At 38.5% G+C, this 19,124-nt stretch overlaps 1 protein-coding gene across 4 annotated transcripts in view; it reads left to right on the top strand.

Moving 5' to 3' along the window:
* Positions 1–19,124, top strand: part of RC3H2 (ring finger and CCCH-type domains 2) — a 29,091-nt gene that overhangs the window by 2,067 nt on the left and 7,900 nt on the right. For 2 of the 4 annotated variants that reach the window (XM_021414146.1, XM_021414149.1), the window contains exons 1-16: positions 1,522–6,067; positions 7,480–7,597; positions 8,037–8,270; positions 8,895–9,070; positions 10,095–10,295; positions 10,677–10,809; positions 11,064–11,182; positions 11,556–11,668; positions 12,286–12,594; positions 13,209–13,423; positions 14,494–14,921; positions 15,357–15,527; positions 16,611–16,766; positions 18,132–18,345; positions 18,506–18,590; positions 19,033–19,114. In XM_021414146.1, coding sequence (XP_021269821.1) covers positions 5,837–6,067; positions 7,480–7,597; positions 8,037–8,270; positions 8,895–9,070; positions 10,095–10,295; positions 10,677–10,809; positions 11,064–11,182; positions 11,556–11,668; positions 12,286–12,594; positions 13,209–13,423; positions 14,494–14,921; positions 15,357–15,527; positions 16,611–16,766; positions 18,132–18,345; positions 18,506–18,590; positions 19,033–19,114 — 2,985 coding nt within the window. In that variant the 5' untranslated portion in view covers positions 1,522–5,836. Of the gene's footprint in view, positions 1–1,521; positions 6,068–7,479; positions 7,598–8,036; positions 8,271–8,894; positions 9,071–10,094; positions 10,296–10,676; positions 10,810–11,063; positions 11,183–11,555; positions 11,669–12,285; positions 12,595–13,208; positions 13,424–14,493; positions 14,922–15,356; positions 15,528–16,610; positions 16,767–18,131; positions 18,346–18,505; positions 18,591–19,032; positions 19,115–19,124 lie in introns of those variants that run through there. The other 2 variants (XM_021414147.1, XM_021414148.1) reach the window with 2 other exon arrangements.

Raw genomic sequence — 19,124 nt, 5'->3', positions numbered from 1 at the left:
TAGAGAGAAGAAATCATTTATTTGCCCTTCAGTTAGTTCTGAAAAGTCAATACTGTTGCAGGAGCTGGATTCCTATCAGTCTGTGGCAAGGGCAAACTCTCTTCTCAGTGACACCTATAAATCGCCAGAAACCCACAGTAACGTTACATAAGTATAAGGGACGTGTTAAAAGTCTGGTAACAGGATTTGAGCTGGCTGCTCTTGAAGAGGTAAGGGCAAGCGTTAAATGTTGAGGATATACTGCCTGGTGTTGACCTCGGGGGGGTTGTACCTTGGAAGTGAGTGAACTTTGGCCGTCACCGAATGAACAGTGAACCATAGCTTCAGTCAGTGAGCTGTACTGCTCCTCGTAAGCACTTATTACTCAGTTTAAGAAGGGAGAGGGGATCTAAGCTTTAATTCCTGGAGAAGACTGCTGTCTTCTCCCGTAAAGCATCCAGTGGGTGTTTTGGCAAAACGTAATCTGGATAGAATTATATATTCTAATATATCACTGAGTTTTTCTCTCATTGATAACTTTTCTGAAATTTAAAGTAGGCTGCGGATATTCCCAGTGGCACGAATGTTCAGTGGAAAAAAAGTGGATTGAAATATCATCACTAATGGTCACTAAAGTCTTTCCTTCACATGGAGTTTGATATGTGATATAAAGAGATTTACGTGACAGATATTATGGAATGTAGAAATAAGCAAGTCTGCTGTAAAGAGGATTTATTTTAATTTCAAGTCATCATTGCTGAATGATGCAAAGCTATTATGAGGATAGCCCTTTTCTAAGCCCTTAATGAAGCTAGTTTTGTAAATGATGGCTACTGAAGAGAAATGAATAAAAGATTCTAGCCTTTGCAGAGAACACTTTAATACTTGTGATTTGATGACGTGAGCCAGTCAGGATGCATTCAGAACTGCATAACTTGAGAAGGAAGGCTTGAAAAAGTTACCTAAAAAAGTTACCTCAGCTAATCTGCATAAATGACACATTATAATGGAGATCGTTTAAAAAAAGGAAAGACCACGATCTCTACAGTCAACATTAAGAGCATGTCAGTATCAAGGACTCTTTAATCATTTAAAAAAGTCAGTTCTAAGGTTTGTGGATTCAATCCACAGTGGACTGAACTGCCTCAGTTTGTGGAAGCTCTATTTAGCAAGCTGCCATATTTTTATTTTATTTTTAAGATCTCATTTGTAGAGGAGCCTTTGGGCCCTATCAGAATAGTTCCGTTTCTCATTCTCACGCAAGATCTGCTTGCAAGCCTGTCCTTTGCATGAGCCTCACAAGGGACCTGGTGAGGAGGCCAAAGCAGAACAGGCCTGGCATGGAAGCACCAGGCTGCTGCTGCTGCTGTTCAGAGCTGTGTCTTCTGCTGCTCTTCTCTTCCTGGGCAGCTGCCTTGGGGAGCCGAGTTCAAGCCCTCAGCCCTTCCTTTCCTGGTGCTTGCACGTCCCGTGCCTTGGTAAATGCCCTGTGCCCAGCAGAGTGCAGCTCTGGTGGGAAACGTTCTCAACCTCATGTTGAACGTTTTCCTGTTCAAAGAAAACAGAGTTATCATAGAATGAGACACATTCTCACTGTGCTGCCCAGTAATTGGGGCATTTAGTTGGGGAGGAGGTGCTAAATTATTTCTCCCTTTCTCAAAGAATTGTACCTCAATTTGATCCAACAGCTGATTAGTAAAAATGCACAAATGATCATTACAGATGAGGGAAAATCCAAGTCATCTACTTGGACAGCTGAAGACAAGGCTGAAGTTGTCTTTGAGGGCTGTTTAGTGCATTCGTACAAGGAACAGCTTCAGATGGAGAGACTGAAATTGCCCCTGTCTGTACGTGTGTGTTTGGCTGCTTTTTTGGAAGGTGGAAATGTGGATTTAAAGTATGAAAAAGGAATTGAGTTTGTACCTCTGTGTGGGTGAGAAATCTAGTTGGTGAATTAAGATGTAAGGCAACACCAACTGCTAACTGAAGAGCTTTCTCTGCTTTTGTGTCATGTTCTTGTACTTCTGATGTGGAGCAGTAAATGTCTCCTCCTGATGTTAGGCCTCTGAGCTCTGGATGCGAATGGACTTGAGAATGAAGCATTGTCAGCAGTGTTTCCACTTAGCTCTTCCAGACAGCGTGGGGCTCGGCATCTTTTGCAGCGTTCCAGAGCCTCCCCTTGCAGCTCGGTGCTGGGTGGCTTCAGGTTGGCAGATTGGGAAGGCATGCAGAGCAAACAGGTAATTGCTGAGCCTGGAGCTGTAGCCTTTCCAAGTTAGCATGCAAATGTGAACCTTTTTCCAAATACAAACATTTATGAAAGGTATATGTATTTCAGATAAAAAGCATCTCTGTCCTGTTTACTTGAAAATGATCTGAAGGTCCTGAAGTTCCCATGGGAGAGGAAGACAGTAATAGAAGTACCATGACTTGGATTAGTTGTAAACCGTGTCATGGGATTGGGTAGCTAAAAGTTAATGTAAAATAAGAACATCCAGATCTTAACGCTTCCATCATCTCTAAGTGGTACAGCTGCTCAATGAAGGTTCTGGGGCTTTGCACCCACCTTCCTGTCACTGCTTTCAATTCCATCAAATATCCTCGTCTAAAATAATCACAGGAAAGTCAGTGGTTTATCGTTGTTACTAAACTCCATTGCAACCGTTACTGCAATGGGAAAGTGTTGCTGTATTACAAACAAAATGACTCAACTCTAATATATTATGTAACTTTGAAGTTAGGCATGTATTTTTCAGATTGTCATCTGAAATGCTGCTTTTAATAGTAATACTATAAAATACATTGTAGCAATAACATGTAAACATATGTTAGTTAAAAAAAAAAAAAGTAAAATTTGCAGTGTCTCACCTAGCTCATGTGTATTTGACCCATTTCTCTACGTAGGACGCTGCTACTTTGGCCAGGAAAAGAAGCCTGGTGTTACATGTAGACACGGCATATTAAACAGACGGAACAGGTAGACAGAGGATAATTACACTGAGCATATTTTCTGTTTAAAAACAAAGCCCCAGTGACTTGTGGATTTTCTTCTTTATTTTGTTTTCTTCCTTGTCTTTGTTTAGTTCAGAGCACTGGAGCAATTTGTTCTTCAGGAGTCCCTGAAATACATTGTTTCTGACAAGGAACAAGAATTTGTTGAAGATTTGGCTTATGCTTTCTGTGGGAGTCAAGGTGATGGTGAGGAGGCCTGGCCCTTTCTTCAGGCGCAGCAGTGGGGCGGTGGTGGTAGCTGGGGGGTCTGGCTACTTCCTCCTGCTGTGCTGCCTGAAGCTTTGAGCTGAGAGCTTTCTCCAACTGTTTGCCAATTTCATTAGATCTTTTCCTGTCTAGAAACCTGGAAGTCAGCACATGCTGAGAAGAATCTGCCATTTCTGATGAATAAATACGCACAGATCTGTACAAATCAGTGGTGCGCTTTTCAAGAATCTGTTTTGTTTCCTCTCTGTGCTGGTCAAGGAAACAAACAACTATTTTAAAAGGCTGTAGGGAGGTGGCGTTGCACGTGTCTGGAGTATCTGTGGAGACTGAATGTGGGTACTGTCTGAGTTGGTATTCTCGCATTGGAGCTAGTTAATGAGCGGTTTGTTTGGAGGCTGCTGGTGACCAGCAGCACCCTGGCAGCGGGCTGTGCGTGTAGCAGCCTTCCCTTGCGCCTTTCCCTTTGTGAGTCACGGTGGCTGCGCTTCCTCGAGCAGTCCTGGCTGTGCTGCCCGTGTCGTGCAAAAAGGGGTGAAAAGCCCTGGGTTTTGATCTCTGGTCAGCGTGGTGCTGGTGGCAGCACCTCAGTGTTCCTGGAGCGTTGACAGGTGTTTCCTCCAAGGCTTCATGCTGCAGTTCTGCGTGTCCCTTGTCCTGCTGTTTGGGTAGGGAAGTTGAAGCAAGTGTGCTGAAGGAAATGATGGGATTCCTAACAGAGGAATGAAATGTCTTTCTCGGTATGTTGGCTCATTTGTTTTTGCAATTACTTGTTTTGCTTTGGGATTTCAATGGTCAAAAGATAAATGCAGCAATAGTAGATTAAAGGGGAGTATGTTTTTTCATCCCTTTAAGAGCTCTGACTGTGCTTTCAGATGAGCTGGGTGAAAAGCTGTTGTCCAGTATATGTGAATATTTTGGCCAGTGTTGAAAGCACTGCCTCAGCAGCTTCATTCTTAAGGGACAGGTTCAACTTCCAGCTTGTTTTGTTTTACTTCTACTATTGCATTTTGGTTTTGGGGGGAGGGATTTCTGCATAATACTGAAAAGTGCACTGAGATAGGGACATCTTGTACAAGTGTCCTATTACCTTAAGGGCACTGAATGTTCATCACACTAAATAAAATTTCTAAACAGATGGCCATAATTAACGTAAAATACTAGAACACCAAATAGACTTGATATGTGGATGTAATTATTTCAGTGGTCCAGTACTTTAGCATTAATTAAATGTTAGCACAGCCAACAATGGAATCATAGCGAAGAGTTACTGAATTCAAATGCAAAAGAGAGAGCACTGCGTTCTCAAAACATTTACCTTTTTCCATGACAGGAAAAATATATATATTTTTTGAAATGTGTCATTGAAATATCTCAATATTTGCATTCTAACAAGCTGCTGGGATAGACTTGTTCAGAGCCTTGAAGTGAACTAACAGGTATCCAGGTTGCATAGAAAGTCAACATCGCTGCACATTGCAGTGCGGGGTGGGGCTGTTCTGCTCTCAGGTGAATGTGGATGTAAGTTTTCCACCAAAGTTTTACTGCAAATGGTTTCAAAGAACTTCCTGGGCATGTTACCTTTTTCATAGAACTTAAGTTATGTAAAATATGACATATTTTAGAACAGTTTCTTTTTTTTTCTGTGGGATAGATAGATGTAAAAGTCTTGCATGATACATCTGAACAGAGAATTTTCAAGAGAAAATATTTAATAACAAACCAATTGAAGTTATTGCTTGCTTTACCCTTAAGCATTATCCAAAATGCCAGGGTTTTCAGTACATGAGATGTTTTCCTGTGAGTTTGGTGAAGTGGAGTTGTGCTGTTGTGTCAGGTAGAGATGTAAAAAGCAAAACTGGGCAGAGCAATCTGCCTTTCTTGAGCCCTCTGATGAGGGTGGGGGGAAGGTAAATGTCATAAGAGAATCATGGAATTATTAAGGTTGGAAAAGACCAATAAGATCATCTAGTCCAACCGCATCACCACCATGCCCCCTACACTGTGTCCCTAAAATAATACTAATCTCTCATTATTAGTATCTTTTTATGATTCTCAATAGAATATGGTTTGATATCTGGCTAAACCTGAATAAAAACTTTAGGGGGAAAGCATTGTTCTACTTCAAATGAAGTGAACGTAGGTAACATTTTGTACCCTGACCTCTTAATTTTTTGTGCCTTCACCACACCCTCCCCAGGCCCATTCTGTAACCAGGGAGTGCTCTTAGAGTTGTGGAAGGTTGAGTTTAGATGAGATTGATGGATGCTTACGCTCTTTCTGTGCCAATAAATGTCTTCCTTTTCCTACACTGAAGTCATATTTAATCGTGTGGGAACAACTTTAATGCCATTTATTGTGAACGTGTTCAAATTCAACTTACTGTAGCCTATAGTAATTCAGTTCATGAGCCTTTTTTTGTACAGTTATTAAACTATCAAAAAGTTGTGGTTTTGAGTACTTTGATGTTAGGATTGAATGTTAGTCTGTAAAACATTAAAATGGTATTTTTTAATTCAAACTCATTCTAAATTACCAGAAAGCATGTTTTAAATAATCTGTTATTCACTTACAGCTGCCAAAACGTAGTACAGTGAAATAATGGTCTTCTAGCCTGCTAAGCAACTGTCCAGCTTCCACAATGCCTGTGCAGGCAGCTCAGTGGACAGAATTTCTGTCCTGCCCAATCTGCTACAACGAGTTTGATGAGAATGTGCACAAACCCATCAGCTTAGGTTGCTCTCACACTGTCTGTAAGACCTGCCTGAACAAGCTCCATCGCAAGGCATGTCCTTTCGACCAGACTGCCATCAATACAGACATCGATGTTCTTCCTGTAAACTTTGCACTCCTCCAGTTAGTTGGAGCCCAGGTATGATTTAATCAACTCTTTGTTTTGCTATCTCATGTTATTAAAATTTACATGCCAGTTGCAATACATGTGCTGATACTTTTCCCTCATTTGGTCTAAGAAATGGCAAGGCTTTGACTTTGTAGCATTTTGAAGTCTGTACATACTGTAAAAGGAACCATACCATTTTCTAAGGACCATCCACTTCTCAGAAAATGAAAATACTTCCTAGTTGTAAGTGAATTCTGGTGTAAAAAGACTCTTGAAATGTGACTGGAGAAAAATACCTATTAGAAACTAGACAATTACCTGTGACAATAGTAATTAGAAAAACAAACCTGCAGACTGCGCTTGTTTGTTGTACACTTTCTTGCAAGGATTTCTACATGTCATTCATGCATTTCTACATGTCACATGTTCAAAGTAGCTAGCTGTTTAACCAAGTTTTAGAAATATGTCTAGTTTTTTTAAATATGTGTGATAGCTTTTCAGTTGCATTTTCAGATACTGGCTAATCAGGCGAGGAATGTTCCTTGTTCTGTCTCGTAGCAGTGGCAAAACAGTGATTATATAATCAGTACTGCACTTTATGGAGACTAAATAAGTCTGTTCACCCTATGCTGATTCATATGCTTTTTCAAAATGCTCTGTTTGTAACACCTGGGTGATGCACTAATGATGCATTTACTTTGCTTTTTAATGTTTTATCGTATGCTTGGATGAAGTATTGTTAATAATACTATATGTTAGTGTTTTTTCTCAAATTCATCTGTTTTTTTTCCTGAGTCACTGCCTTGATCTAACAACATTCATTTTCCTGGGCTCTGAACTTCTAGCAGTGTCTTTCAAACAACTGACTATATTGTGACTAATGTTCCTTCTATTTTCATAGTCTGACCTTGTTACTCCACTTTGAGTTCTTGTACCAAGTTAAGTTTGATAGTTCTTCTCTTCGAAGACTTCAAAGCTATTTGTATGCCTATGTGCCTTTATGCTTAAATTAGTTAACTTTGTTTTTGACTTTTTCATGTTCATACCAGTTGTAAGACAACTTCCCTTGTTTCTCTGTAGTAAATCATGCCGGTCTCGTACGCTGATCATCCTCACAAATCTTGTGTTCTTCAACTATATTTTAACTGTGTTCTCCATCAGGTCTTGGTTATTGCTTTTTTTTTAATCCTACCTTTGCTCTTAATATGTTGAGTACTAACAAAAATAATCTTTCACTTGTGATATTTGTCTTTAGTCTTTTCTGTTACTCGTTATTACATTCCACGCAAGTTAGATGGGTCTTGTCTTTCTCTTCCCTGAGAAGCATTGTACATCTGCAGTGTTATGTAATTATGGTAGTGATGTTGGTACCATCATAGGCTTATCATAGAGGTCAGATGGGTACGTATAATTCTTTTTCACTCTCTTCTTGCGTTTTTTAGGTACCTGATCATCAGACAGTAAAGTTGAGTAATGTAGGAGAGAACAAACATTATGAAGTAGCAAAGAAATGTGTTGAGGATTTGGCACTCTACTTAAAGCCATTAAGTGGAGGAAAAGGTGAGTCTCCACTGAACAGCGGAATTTCGATGCAGCAGTTTTGGCGTACTTCTAACAGCGCTGTTTTTAAGCACTGATTTTAGACATCAGTGGGATAATTCTCTAGTTTTTTATAATAAAATTTTCCACCATGCCTTATTCACACCTGTGACACTTATTCTTGATTTCAAGTTTACAAATACTTTTTTTGTATTTAATAATATTTCCTTGGGACTGACTTCTTACTAAAGCTGAACTTTCCTCAAAGGACGAGTTTGGTGTCAATTTAAGACTTTAATTAAAAGTCTTTTTGATAATGAGTTACCCGGAATTGCCCAAGAGAAAAGATGATACCTGTGATTAGTATTCAAGTCCTAGAGACACTATTATACATTTTTTGTTTGGTGTATTTAGATTAATTTGTCCAGTTAAAAGCTCTGGTTTCTCTCTTTCTTTGAAGGTGTTGCTAGCTTGAATCAGAGTGCACTGAGCCGTCCAATGCAAAGGAAGCTTGTGACGCTGGTGAATTGTCAGCTGGTAGAGGAAGAGGGTCGAGTTAGAGCTATGAGAGCAGCTCGATCACTGGGCGAGAGAACCGTTACAGAATTGATCTTGCAGCACCAAAATCCTCAGCAGCTTTCTGCCAATCTTTGGGCTGCTGTCAGGGCACGAGGATGTCAGTTTCTAGGGCCAGGTAAGGTTCCTGCAGAATCTGCAACGTATGTATTTATACATGCCTTTTCTTAACACACAAAAAAAATTTTGGACTTTTTCTGTGGAGTTGAAAGTGCAGTGTCTTTTGTATTTCAACTTCATATGAGAAAGAAGTACAGAGAGGGAGGGGAAAAGGACTACATGTTAGTAAAATCTGCTTTCTTAAAAGGTTGGGGTTTGCTGTTTTTTTTCCTTTTGTTTTGGCTTTATTGACTGTTCTTTGAAATTATGAGGAATTGATTCAAAACTGCAGGTGAAGAAACATGGATAAATGAGCTTTCTTCACAGCCTGTTACACAGCATAGCTGTAACAAAGCCTGGTTATACCGCTGCCTCTGATTAGATTTTGATACTAAAGTGCAAAGAGTGTTTCTCTTGTTCATATTTCAGCTGTAAGTACAATCAATCAGCTAATTTTAGGTACTCCTCCTGAACTAGCGGATTTCTTAAAATACGTTCACAAGGGTTTTTTGATCAGTGAAATAAAAATAAGGAATTGTGTTCAGGATCATTCATACATATGTGTATGGTGTTAATACATGATAGCCATGCTGTTTTCTGGCAACGTATTTGTATTCCTTTCTTATATTTTTGTGTGCTAAAGCTATGCAAGAGGAGGCACTGAAACTTGTATTACTGGCACTGGAAGATGGCTCCGCACTCTCAAGAAAAGTTCTGGTTCTTTTTGTTGTGCAAAGGCTAGAACCAAGATTTCCTCAGGCCTCTAAAACAAGCATTGGTCATGTTGTGCAGCTACTGTATAGAGCATCATGCTTTAAGGTAAAATACCAGTATTTGAAATTTGTTACTGTGAACAAGCGCAACTTCAAGGAGCCCTTCTTAGGATTAATCTTTCACCTGTAAGATGTTATATACATTCAGTTTCTATACATTCAAACACTGTAGTCTATACAGTGTAAAAGTGGCATGAAGTTATCTAATATTTAAAGTTCCCTGCAAAAGGAACAAATGCTCATGTGTTGAATTGGCTGGAATCAACTCTGGAATTACCACTCTCATTACTAATTGCTGCCCATCAGTGGGAAATTCTCCTGCGAGAGGCATGAAATGTAACTGTAGGCACTCCTAGCCGGCTTCAGGAAGAAATAAAATAGTTTATCATAATCATGTTTGACCTTCTGTGGATTAATAAGAGTAGGCCTGGCCAGATGTGCCAGACTGGTCTGGATTCTCTCAAGTCCAATTCTGAAGAAAACTTGTGGAATACTGTAATCCTGGGAGCTTCCATGGTTACTGTAATATCTAATATATCATGATGTCACGAAACAAACAAAAATGATGAGACCTCTTGCATTCTTTTATGGCAAATGTCTTAAATAAGATGTTTATAGTGGCATTTCAGGAGAATATTTACCAGAGAGGCCAAGTTTTCTTCCTTTGTATCACTTAAGTCAATTTGAGAGACTTTCTTTTTTCTTTAAGTAATCTTCTAGCATTGGGCAGCAAAAACTACAGGAAGAACTGCTTAATATCTAACTGTATCAGGTAACTGCTTTGTATACTTTGTGACTTAAGCAAATCTGATTGATTGCTTAGTTGAAAGTAGTGGAGTTGATATCACAGTTTAGCACTAGTGATCGTGTTAAAATTTGAAGAGCTGGCTGTTCTGCCTGTATGCTGCTAGCTAAGCGGATGGGTAAATGGAAAAAACCCAAAGAAAATAAAGAATATGCTAAATATCCAGAAGAAATACGCTTTTACATTTTGTTGTGTGTAGCATTTTTTTTTCTGACAGACGCGGAGATTTCTTGTTAAGGAGTGTTTATGCATCATTGTTCATTAGGTCACTAAAAGGGATGAAGATTCTTCTCTGATGCAACTTAAAGAAGAGTTTCGGAGTTACGAGGCTTTGCGGAGAGAACATGATGCCCAAATTGTTCACATTGCCATGGAAGCAGGACTTCGAATATCACCAGAACAATGGTCTTCCCTTCTTTATGGTGACTTGGCACATAAATCACACATGCAATCCATTATTGACAAGGTTTGTCGAAGGACTGGTTTTAGTACCTTTTGGTATTATATTTGACTCTGCAATGTTATAATACAAATCTAAGAATTGCTTCAGTTACCTTTTTGTCTTTCGTTGTATCAAATATTAAATAAAATTAGAATGAAAGCTTTTCCCTACTGAGGTATTGTCTTCATGTGAAGACATTTTGTTTTTCAGTAGTATGTGTCTTATGATGAAGCTTCATAGGGCAGATTCTGAGCTGAGAAATGAAATTTCTCTCCACTGATACTTGCTGTATGCCATCTGAAGACACTATATATTGCATTTAGGAACCAATGCAATGGAAATCATCTTAAAATTGATAGTTCACAGTTGTAGGATGAAACACAGTAACAATTACTTTGCTTTCAGCTCCAATCTCCAGAGTCTTTTGCAAAGAGTGTACAAGAACTGACGATCGTCTTGCAGCGCACAGGTGATCCTGCAAACTTAAACAGGCTGAGGCCTCATTTAGAGCTCCTGGCAAACATAGACCCAAATCCAGGTAAGCAAACAAAGTGTTTTGTTGTTTTTCTTTCAAATCTCTTCACATCTTTAATATCAAAGCAAAATCAATTATATAAGATGATAACCTCTGTTACTGGTTTCAAAATTCCTATTAACGTAGTGCTGTCATAAACTCTTCTTCAGGATTCTCTGAGTTGTATCCTAGTCCTCGATGTTTTGGAAAAAGTTCTCTTATTTATGATTCCTTGGAAATTAATGACAGAATGACAAACCTGCTTTTAATAATTTTAGATGCAGCATCTCCAACATGGGAGCAGCTGGAAAATGCAATGGTGGCTGTAAAGACAGTAGTACATGGGCTGGTGGATTTCATTCAGAATTACAGTAGAAAAGGCCACGAAACTCCACAGGTTAATATATTTCATCATTGTCTGATATGTATTAATGTACACTTACTGCAATATGCAACTCTTAAAAATTACTGTTACCTTGAAATATTTATGGCCTTTTCTGTGGAATAATCAATAATACTGTTATCTGCTACATTCGAGTTTTCAAAACTTAACGTTACCGAATATGGAATACAGCAGAGTTTAATACATTGAGATCTGTACAGAAGCATAGTACCTGGCTCACCAACAGGTGATTCTTTAGTTTTCTGATGAAAGATACAAGATCTTAAAAAAAAAATATCTTGAATATGTTTGTGTGTGTGTGTTTTAAGGCTATTGTTGTGTGTCTATTTGTTTGTAAGTGGAATATCTTTTATTTGTGCTTTTTAAGCCACAACCAAATAGCAAATACAAAACAAGTATGTGCCGAGACCTTCGACAGCAAGGGGGATGTCCAAGAGGAACCAACTGTACATTTGCTCATTCTCAGGAAGAGCTTGAAAAGTGAGTATAGGAGATTTTCAGTTTAAATCTAAGCGGTTTCCTTAAAACTTTGAAAATGATTTCTTCAATGTATTTATTCATTCTGAAGGATTCATTAATTACAGCTCTACAGAAATTACAGCTCTAAGCATGAAGTTGCAGGTACAGTAAAGAAATGTCTGTAAACTAATTCCAGTTCTGATTTTTATTTTACCTGTATGAAGTAAAGTTTTATTTTCTGAAACTGATTCTAGGCTCAGTGTCTGTTAGGGATTGGATATACCACTCACAGGAGAGAAAATGTTGATTATATTTTAATTAACTAAGGAATAAACTAAGTCATTTAGGTAATACGTAACATATGCATTCTTAAATCTGTTTTCACCCCGTTCCCTTTTGAAAGAACTGCACAAGCAGATGTTCCCCTATGAGATGATCTTTGGTCACAAGGAAGACGCTGATGTTCTACTTAAGTTTGGCTAAACTGTTGAAAATAGACACCATTGTAAAGTCCTGTAATTTCTGGCTATCATGTTCCTCTCAATCTCTTCCTTTCACTAGTTTTACACATACATTAAACTGCACGAAAAGCACTTATTAAATCATCTGTCTTTGTGTGTTTACGTGTTTGTTTGTAGATACCGCTTGAGGAACAAAAAAATCAGTGCAACAGTGAGAACATTCCCCCTTCTAAATAAAGTTGGCGTTAATAGCACCGTCTCAACCACTACAGGAAGCGTAATTTCTGTCATAGGAAGCCCTGAAGCAACAGGGAAGATGGTGCCAAGTACTAATGGAATAGCTAATCTAGAAAGTGGTGTTCCCCAATTGATCCCTCGCTGTGCAGACACCTCCTTGAGAGCTCTGGAAAACACCAAGAAGGCAGGGAAGAGTGGAGCCAATGGCCAGAATGTTTCTGGATCCCCTACAGAATCGCTCCCTGAAAAGTAGGTAACATTTTTTCATAAAAATAGCTAAGCACAACATTTTGCTCTTAGATTATCAAGGCAAACAAGCTTGTGAATCACAAATAATAGATATTGAATTCTGGTCCTGCTGTGCAATTGTTGCTGTTGCCAGAGGCTGCAGACTTGTGATTAGTACTGCAGCGAAAACTATCATTATAAAAAGTCTAGATTCAAGTTCTCAGAGCCAGCACCAGTTGTTTTAGCTGTTAAGTAGTCCCACATGATATAGAATTGTACATTTCTCCCTGTGTCTTCTATTTTACTGATATCTAATTTAGTATTGAGTTATTACATAAAACAAAAAACTTCAAAAATGGACTTTTTGTGGAAGCGGGAAGAATATATGTGGTGGTTTTTAACAAGAAAAATCCCTTTAATCCTGGAAACCTTCTAGGTCTGGGATTTTCCCTTAAAATTGTTTTGGTACTTCTCCATGAAGCACTGATTATCTAAATGGGGTGTTTGGGGTTTTAAAATTCCAGAGGAAATGACTTCACCCAAATTTTCACATTACATACAAGTGTGTACATGGAGAGATGATTAACCAAAACATGTAAAAATCTGCTTAATGATTTCTTCGTAATCTTTTTCAGTAAAATTGGTTCTCCACCTAAGACTCCTGTAAGCCAGGCAGCAGCTACCTCAGCTGGTCCTCCTAATATTGGAACAGAAGTGAATTCTGTGCCTCCAAAATCCGGCCAGTTTGTTCCCAGAGTTCCTGTTTACCCTCCACATTCTGATAACGTTCAGTATTTCCAAGATCCCAGAACTCAGCTATCATATGAAGTTCCACAGTACCCACAGACAGGTGAGTACAAGACACTGAGTCAAGAGTAGGTCTGAATTTTCATCTAGATATGCCTGCACGTTATGTAGTTAGAAATAACTTATATTTCAGTTTTATGGATTTTGAAGATCAGCTGAACCTTCACTCAGTAGAGTACTGTCTTCGGTTGCCGATGGCAGGGACTTGCAGTCAGCTCCCATCATTGGTGGTTCTCGTCTTTGATTGCTGTATATTATGCAATTTATACCTCAGTATACAGAACTTGAACCACGTGGTCTGCTGTCTACTTTTTCCTTTGTTGCACTGAATTGCATTTAGTTAGGGTAGCTCACCTTATGCTCTATCTGCGGAGGATATCCATGGACAAGATTCGTACCCGGATGAACAGTTAGCATTTAATAAACAAGAGAAATACACTATTGGATTACGTACTACTAGAAGAAAATTTCTTCCTCCTCTAGGCATTCAGAGTCGTGGGGAAGAACAGTGTTTTCAAGTACTATGAGACTCTTTGTACTTGCTTAGATGTTTTTGAAAGGTTTCGATTATGATTTTAGGTTGCGGTATACATGTTTATATTCAAACTATTAAGAGTTTACTCTAGCATCAGATCATTCACAGCTTATCAGAACAAATGATAGAGGTGTTTGGACAGCTCTCTCCAATGAGAAGGAGTGAATGAAGTGTGAAACTGTCATTTAGAAACCTCTGAATTTGCTTATCTTTATTTTTTTTAGCAATATAGTTTTCTATTTTAGAGGTGCTATTTTACCTTCATGTATAAAGAAGTGTTTAAAATGTTGACTTCTTATTACATACATAGTTAAGTCATAGTATGTGGGAGCAGGGGCAGAGAGACTCTGTTCTCCAAATTGGATCAAGTTGATAAAGGATGGCCCCTACATCTGCAGATATGGTTGACATATATGAAATTTTATTCCAAAGGGATAATAGGGTTGATAGTGAGGCTTTAGAAGTGTGCTGCACTTAATTCTCTAAAGATGCTTAACCACACTAGTTATGTTTATAGAAGGTGTAAAAGTCTGGGTTATTTGTGATCACATTAAATATACCTTTTTCCAATTTTTAAGGATACTATCCACCACCTCCAACAGTACCAGCTGGCGTGGCTCCCTGTGTTCCTCGCTTTGTGAGGTCCAATAATGTTCCAGAATCCTCCCTCCCACCTGCTTCCGTGCCATATGCCGATCATTACAGTACATTTCCACCTCGAGATCGACTGAATTCTCCTTACCAACCTCCTCCTCCGCAGCCGTATGGACCAGTTCCTCCTGTCCCTTCTGGAATGTATGCTCCAGTTTATGACAGCAGGCGCATCTGGCGCCCACAGATGTACCCACGAGATGATATTATTAGGAGCAATTCTTTACCTCCCATGGATGTGATGCACTCATCTGTCTATCAGACATCATTACGTGAGAGATACAACTCTTTGGATGGGTATTACTCTGTGGCTTGTCAACCTCCGAACGAACAGAGGACTGTGCCTTTACCAAGGGTAAGTGAAAGCCAGACAGGGAGGAGGGATGAAGGCTTAATCCTAAAGGTTGTTACTGAAAAGATGGTAAATAACTAGTATTGACTTCTTCTGCTTAGTTGGGTTTAGAGAGGTCAAGAAATATGTCCCAGACAAAGTCTTTTTTGTAAAACTGAATAAAATGGGCCTGTGATGTTGATTACTATAATCTGGATTAGGACCAGTGCCCTTCTGCCTCTTGAATTCCTGTAGGTGGTGTTTGAATGAACTATATCTTTAAGATTTGAGTTACTGTACATGAACCAGATTCTCTTGCAAATCCTTGCAAGACTCTGAATGATATCAATGGAAGGCTACAGACCCAAGGGGGCATGTTTTCCAAGAGTGCTCCCTGCAAGTACTGACATTCTGGTGAGAGTTTGATAAGGTAAACAGACCTGTATTTGTTATTGCTAGGAGCCTTGTGGTCACTTGAAGACTGGGTATGATGAACAATTACGACGGAAGCCAGAACAGTGGGCACAATATCACACACAGAAAACTCCTCTTGTATCATCGACCCTTCCTATGGCAACTCCATCTCCAACGCCACCTTCTCCTCTCTTCAGTGTAGATTTCAACACAGAGGTGGGAAGTCAAGGAACTTTATTTTCCCTTCCTGTTTCTCTAAGATGCCACTTAATATCTCTAGTGAAGATTTTCTATCTGCCATCTATTGTTCAAAAAATGATTTTAGTCTTTTAGTAAGAAGAGAGTAGTATCTAACTATGAATGCATTCGATTTGTAGTAAACTGATGCTAAACATGATTGCTGAAACAACTTGAAGTGAGGAAGTGATTCAATTTACCCTCACTAAAGGAAACATAACTCTGTTGGACTTTCTTTATGTAACTCCTAGATTGTTTTGTGTTTTTTCCAAAATAGGGAATGACAGTTATTTTCCACTAAGATGGGCCATTTCTTTTATGTTCCAGTTGTCTACTTATCATGCCATGATGCCTAAATCAACCTAATCCTGGATAATACACACCCCTTAAAATTGACAAAATACATTTGTAGAACAATTCTGTTCTGTAAACAGTAATGGAAATTTAACACGTAGAAACTGTGCTTAGAAGGGGAAAAAGAAACAAAACAATAATGATGCAGTATGTATTTTATACATTACTTAAATGCATCCATAAATTCTTCCAGAACTACTGTACCAAACACTCTTTGTAGATTGAGAGTTTCATTGTTGGCATTTGAGGTGTTACATGGTGATTATTTAGAATAGGTCTTGCAAGGTAGATAAACCTGAAGTGAGTGCATTCAGTCAGGTTTTGAGTCTTCATCCAGGTTGAAGTGTTCTGTGTCATTCTGGTATCTGTCACTGGCTTCTACCTTAAATAAAAATGCATGACTTCCTCTGAATTAAATTACTGCAGGTAGCTGCGTGAAGAAGCCTGCCACTAATATAGCAGCACTGATTTCAGCCTCTTGGCGGGTCAAACAGTTATTTGTACTGGGAAAGCCTTGACAACTATTAGCTGTACTACTAATTGTCTGTGAACTGGTTATGCTTCACCCAAGTCAAGTCTTGAACATTGGTATAATTGATTGTCTTTGAGATATTTTGATTAAATAGCAGTAAATGTTTTTTTTTTCTGATTTTAATACTGAATTCCCTTTTTATATTATGTACTATCTATCTATTCCCTTTTCTGTAGTTCTCTGAGAGTGTCAGTGATTTGAGTGGAACTAAATTTGAGGAAGATCATCTCTCTCACTATTCACCGTGGTCTTGTGGCACAATTGGCTCTTGTATAAATGCTATCGACTCAGAGCCCAAGGATGTGATTGCCAATTCAAATGCTGTGTTAATGGTAGGAGTTTTCTGCATGTTACCTCATTAATGTAATGATACTTACATGCTAAAGTGTCTTCTGTTTGATTAAACAACCTTTTTTTTCTAATTGATAGCTAATATTTTGGATATTTTAGTTCAAAGTAGCCCAGCCCATATGACATCGTTTAGCATATCTCTTTCTAGTTTTTGTAATCTCTATTTGCATCTGTGACAGGGTGTAATGCAAGCAATAAAACTCTCAGATGTCTGAAATGACCATTTTAATAACACATCTCTGTAAATCAAACTAGTAGTCAAAATGTTTTGAGTAGATGGTTTGTAAATTGATAAGACTCATTAATTTTTAAATGTGCTTTGTAATTGTTGGAGTGATGGGATAAAAGTTTTTTTGACTTCTCAATCCTGTCTCTCTTCACACATTATAAATAAGTTTTTGTGTACATGTGTTTACAATTTCTGAGGAATCTAAAATATTAGTCTCAGACTATGTTGCACTGACAGGATTGACCAGTGAATTCTGTCATTGTGGCCATTTCAGAGCAGGTGTTTCCATTGCAGAAACACATTTGTGATGTGGGCCAAGTGGAATTGCCCATGCTATATGAATGAATTACTGGCCTTCTCAGGATTGTAAGATTTACTATGTTGCTATTGTTTCAGTGAGTCTTTAAAGTTTATCCTAAGAGCAGTGTACACTTTTCAGAAATTACATGGAGAAAGCCGAAATACCATGGACCCATAATAATTAGCATGAATTTCATGTTGCCTGCTTCACAGAGTATCAGAGCTATTTTCCTAGACTACACCTCTTATTTTATCAGAAGGCACATTCTCCTCTAATAAACAGTTTAATGCCAAGAGATCTATGGAGGGGAAAAATAAAGTTATATTTTATCATCTCATTTCCACAAGGAGGAAAAAAAAATACTTTGAGAAACAAAAAATATCATGTGATATGAATCATGGCATGCAGCTTGCCTTTGGAGGGGTAAGAGCTCACAATTTTAGAGATTTTCTGCTATGTAGTATAGCAGGTTGCCTTTATGTTCTTTGGAGGAAGTGTAACCAAATCTCATCACTTCTCAAGCCTTTTTTGATACTGTCTTCTTCAGATGTAGGAGATAGTACTGAAGGACCTTGAAGCATTCTGGAGCTCTTTTTTGCCTGGAAGCACTAGATTGGAGGAGCAAAATTATTTCTTCTAATGCTGACAGTAGCATTAAAGGGCAGTAGTTAAATAATTATGGCCCATCTTGTCTCTAGTTGAACAGATTTTCAGCATTATATTCAGCAACAATAATCAGAAAGTCATTGGCATACTGAGTCATCCAAATGACCTCAAACAAGTCCATTTATCTCTTTCTGTTTCCTAAATATGTAGGATTTGGACAGCGGGGATGTTAAAAGGAGAGTGCATTTATTTGAAACTCAGAGAAGGGCAAAGGAAGAAGATCCTATAATCCCATTTAGTGATGGACCGATCATTTCCAAGTGGGGTGCAATCTCCAGGTCATCCCGCACGGGTTATCACACAACAGATCCAATTCAGGCCACTGCTTCCCAAGGAAGTGCAACTAAGCCCATCAGTGTATCAGGTACAAGTACAGGCTTCATACTGACAATATGGCATATATCATGAGCATTTCATCCAGTTTATACTTAATACAGCAATGGAAATGCGAAGAACTAAAATACCTGTATACCCTACTTTTTAAGAATGGAGAAGGTAATGCATTGTATTTTAAATGGTTGCAGATTATGTTCCTTATGTCAATGCTGTTGACTCAAGATGGAGTTCTTATGGCTCAGATTCAGCTTCATCAGCACGTTATGCAGAACGGTATGGACTTTCCTTCTGTGTTTTCTGTAGCTTGCTAATGTTCAAAATCCTGAATACAGTTAAAACAAACAAACAAAAAACTCCTAATAGACCTTAATTTTAAAGTAATGGATTTTTCTGTCCAATGTAAAGCCTTGGAAAGCCTATGTTAAAATGAATGGGAGTCAGGCACTGCTGAGCTGTCTTGCCCAAACCTGTGATCTTGAGTAGTTTCTCAAGTTTTCTTGTCATTCCTCATCTGTAAGTAAAGTGAGGATGTTTGCTTCATATAATGCCCTGGGACACTGTTAATATATCCCCCTCTCCTCCCTTACGATGAAGAGGTTGTTACCTTAGTCACCTAGTTTGTCTGAAAAAATAATGACAGGCCAACAGTCCTTTTGGATCCTTTGATTTAGAGTACTCATTTTTAATTTCTAATTTTACCTTCTTTCTCTCAAAGGGACAGATTCATAGTTACAGATTTGTCTGGTCACAGAAAGCATTCCAGCACTGGAGATCTATTAAGTATTGAATTACAGCAGGTAAGATCAG

Source organism: Numida meleagris, chromosome 16, assembly GCF_002078875.1.
Source record: "Numida meleagris isolate 19003 breed g44 Domestic line chromosome 16, NumMel1.0, whole genome shotgun sequence".
Taxonomy (NCBI): Eukaryota; Metazoa; Chordata; class Aves; order Galliformes; family Numididae; genus Numida; species Numida meleagris.
This window is presented reverse-complemented; position numbering and strand designations above follow the sequence as displayed.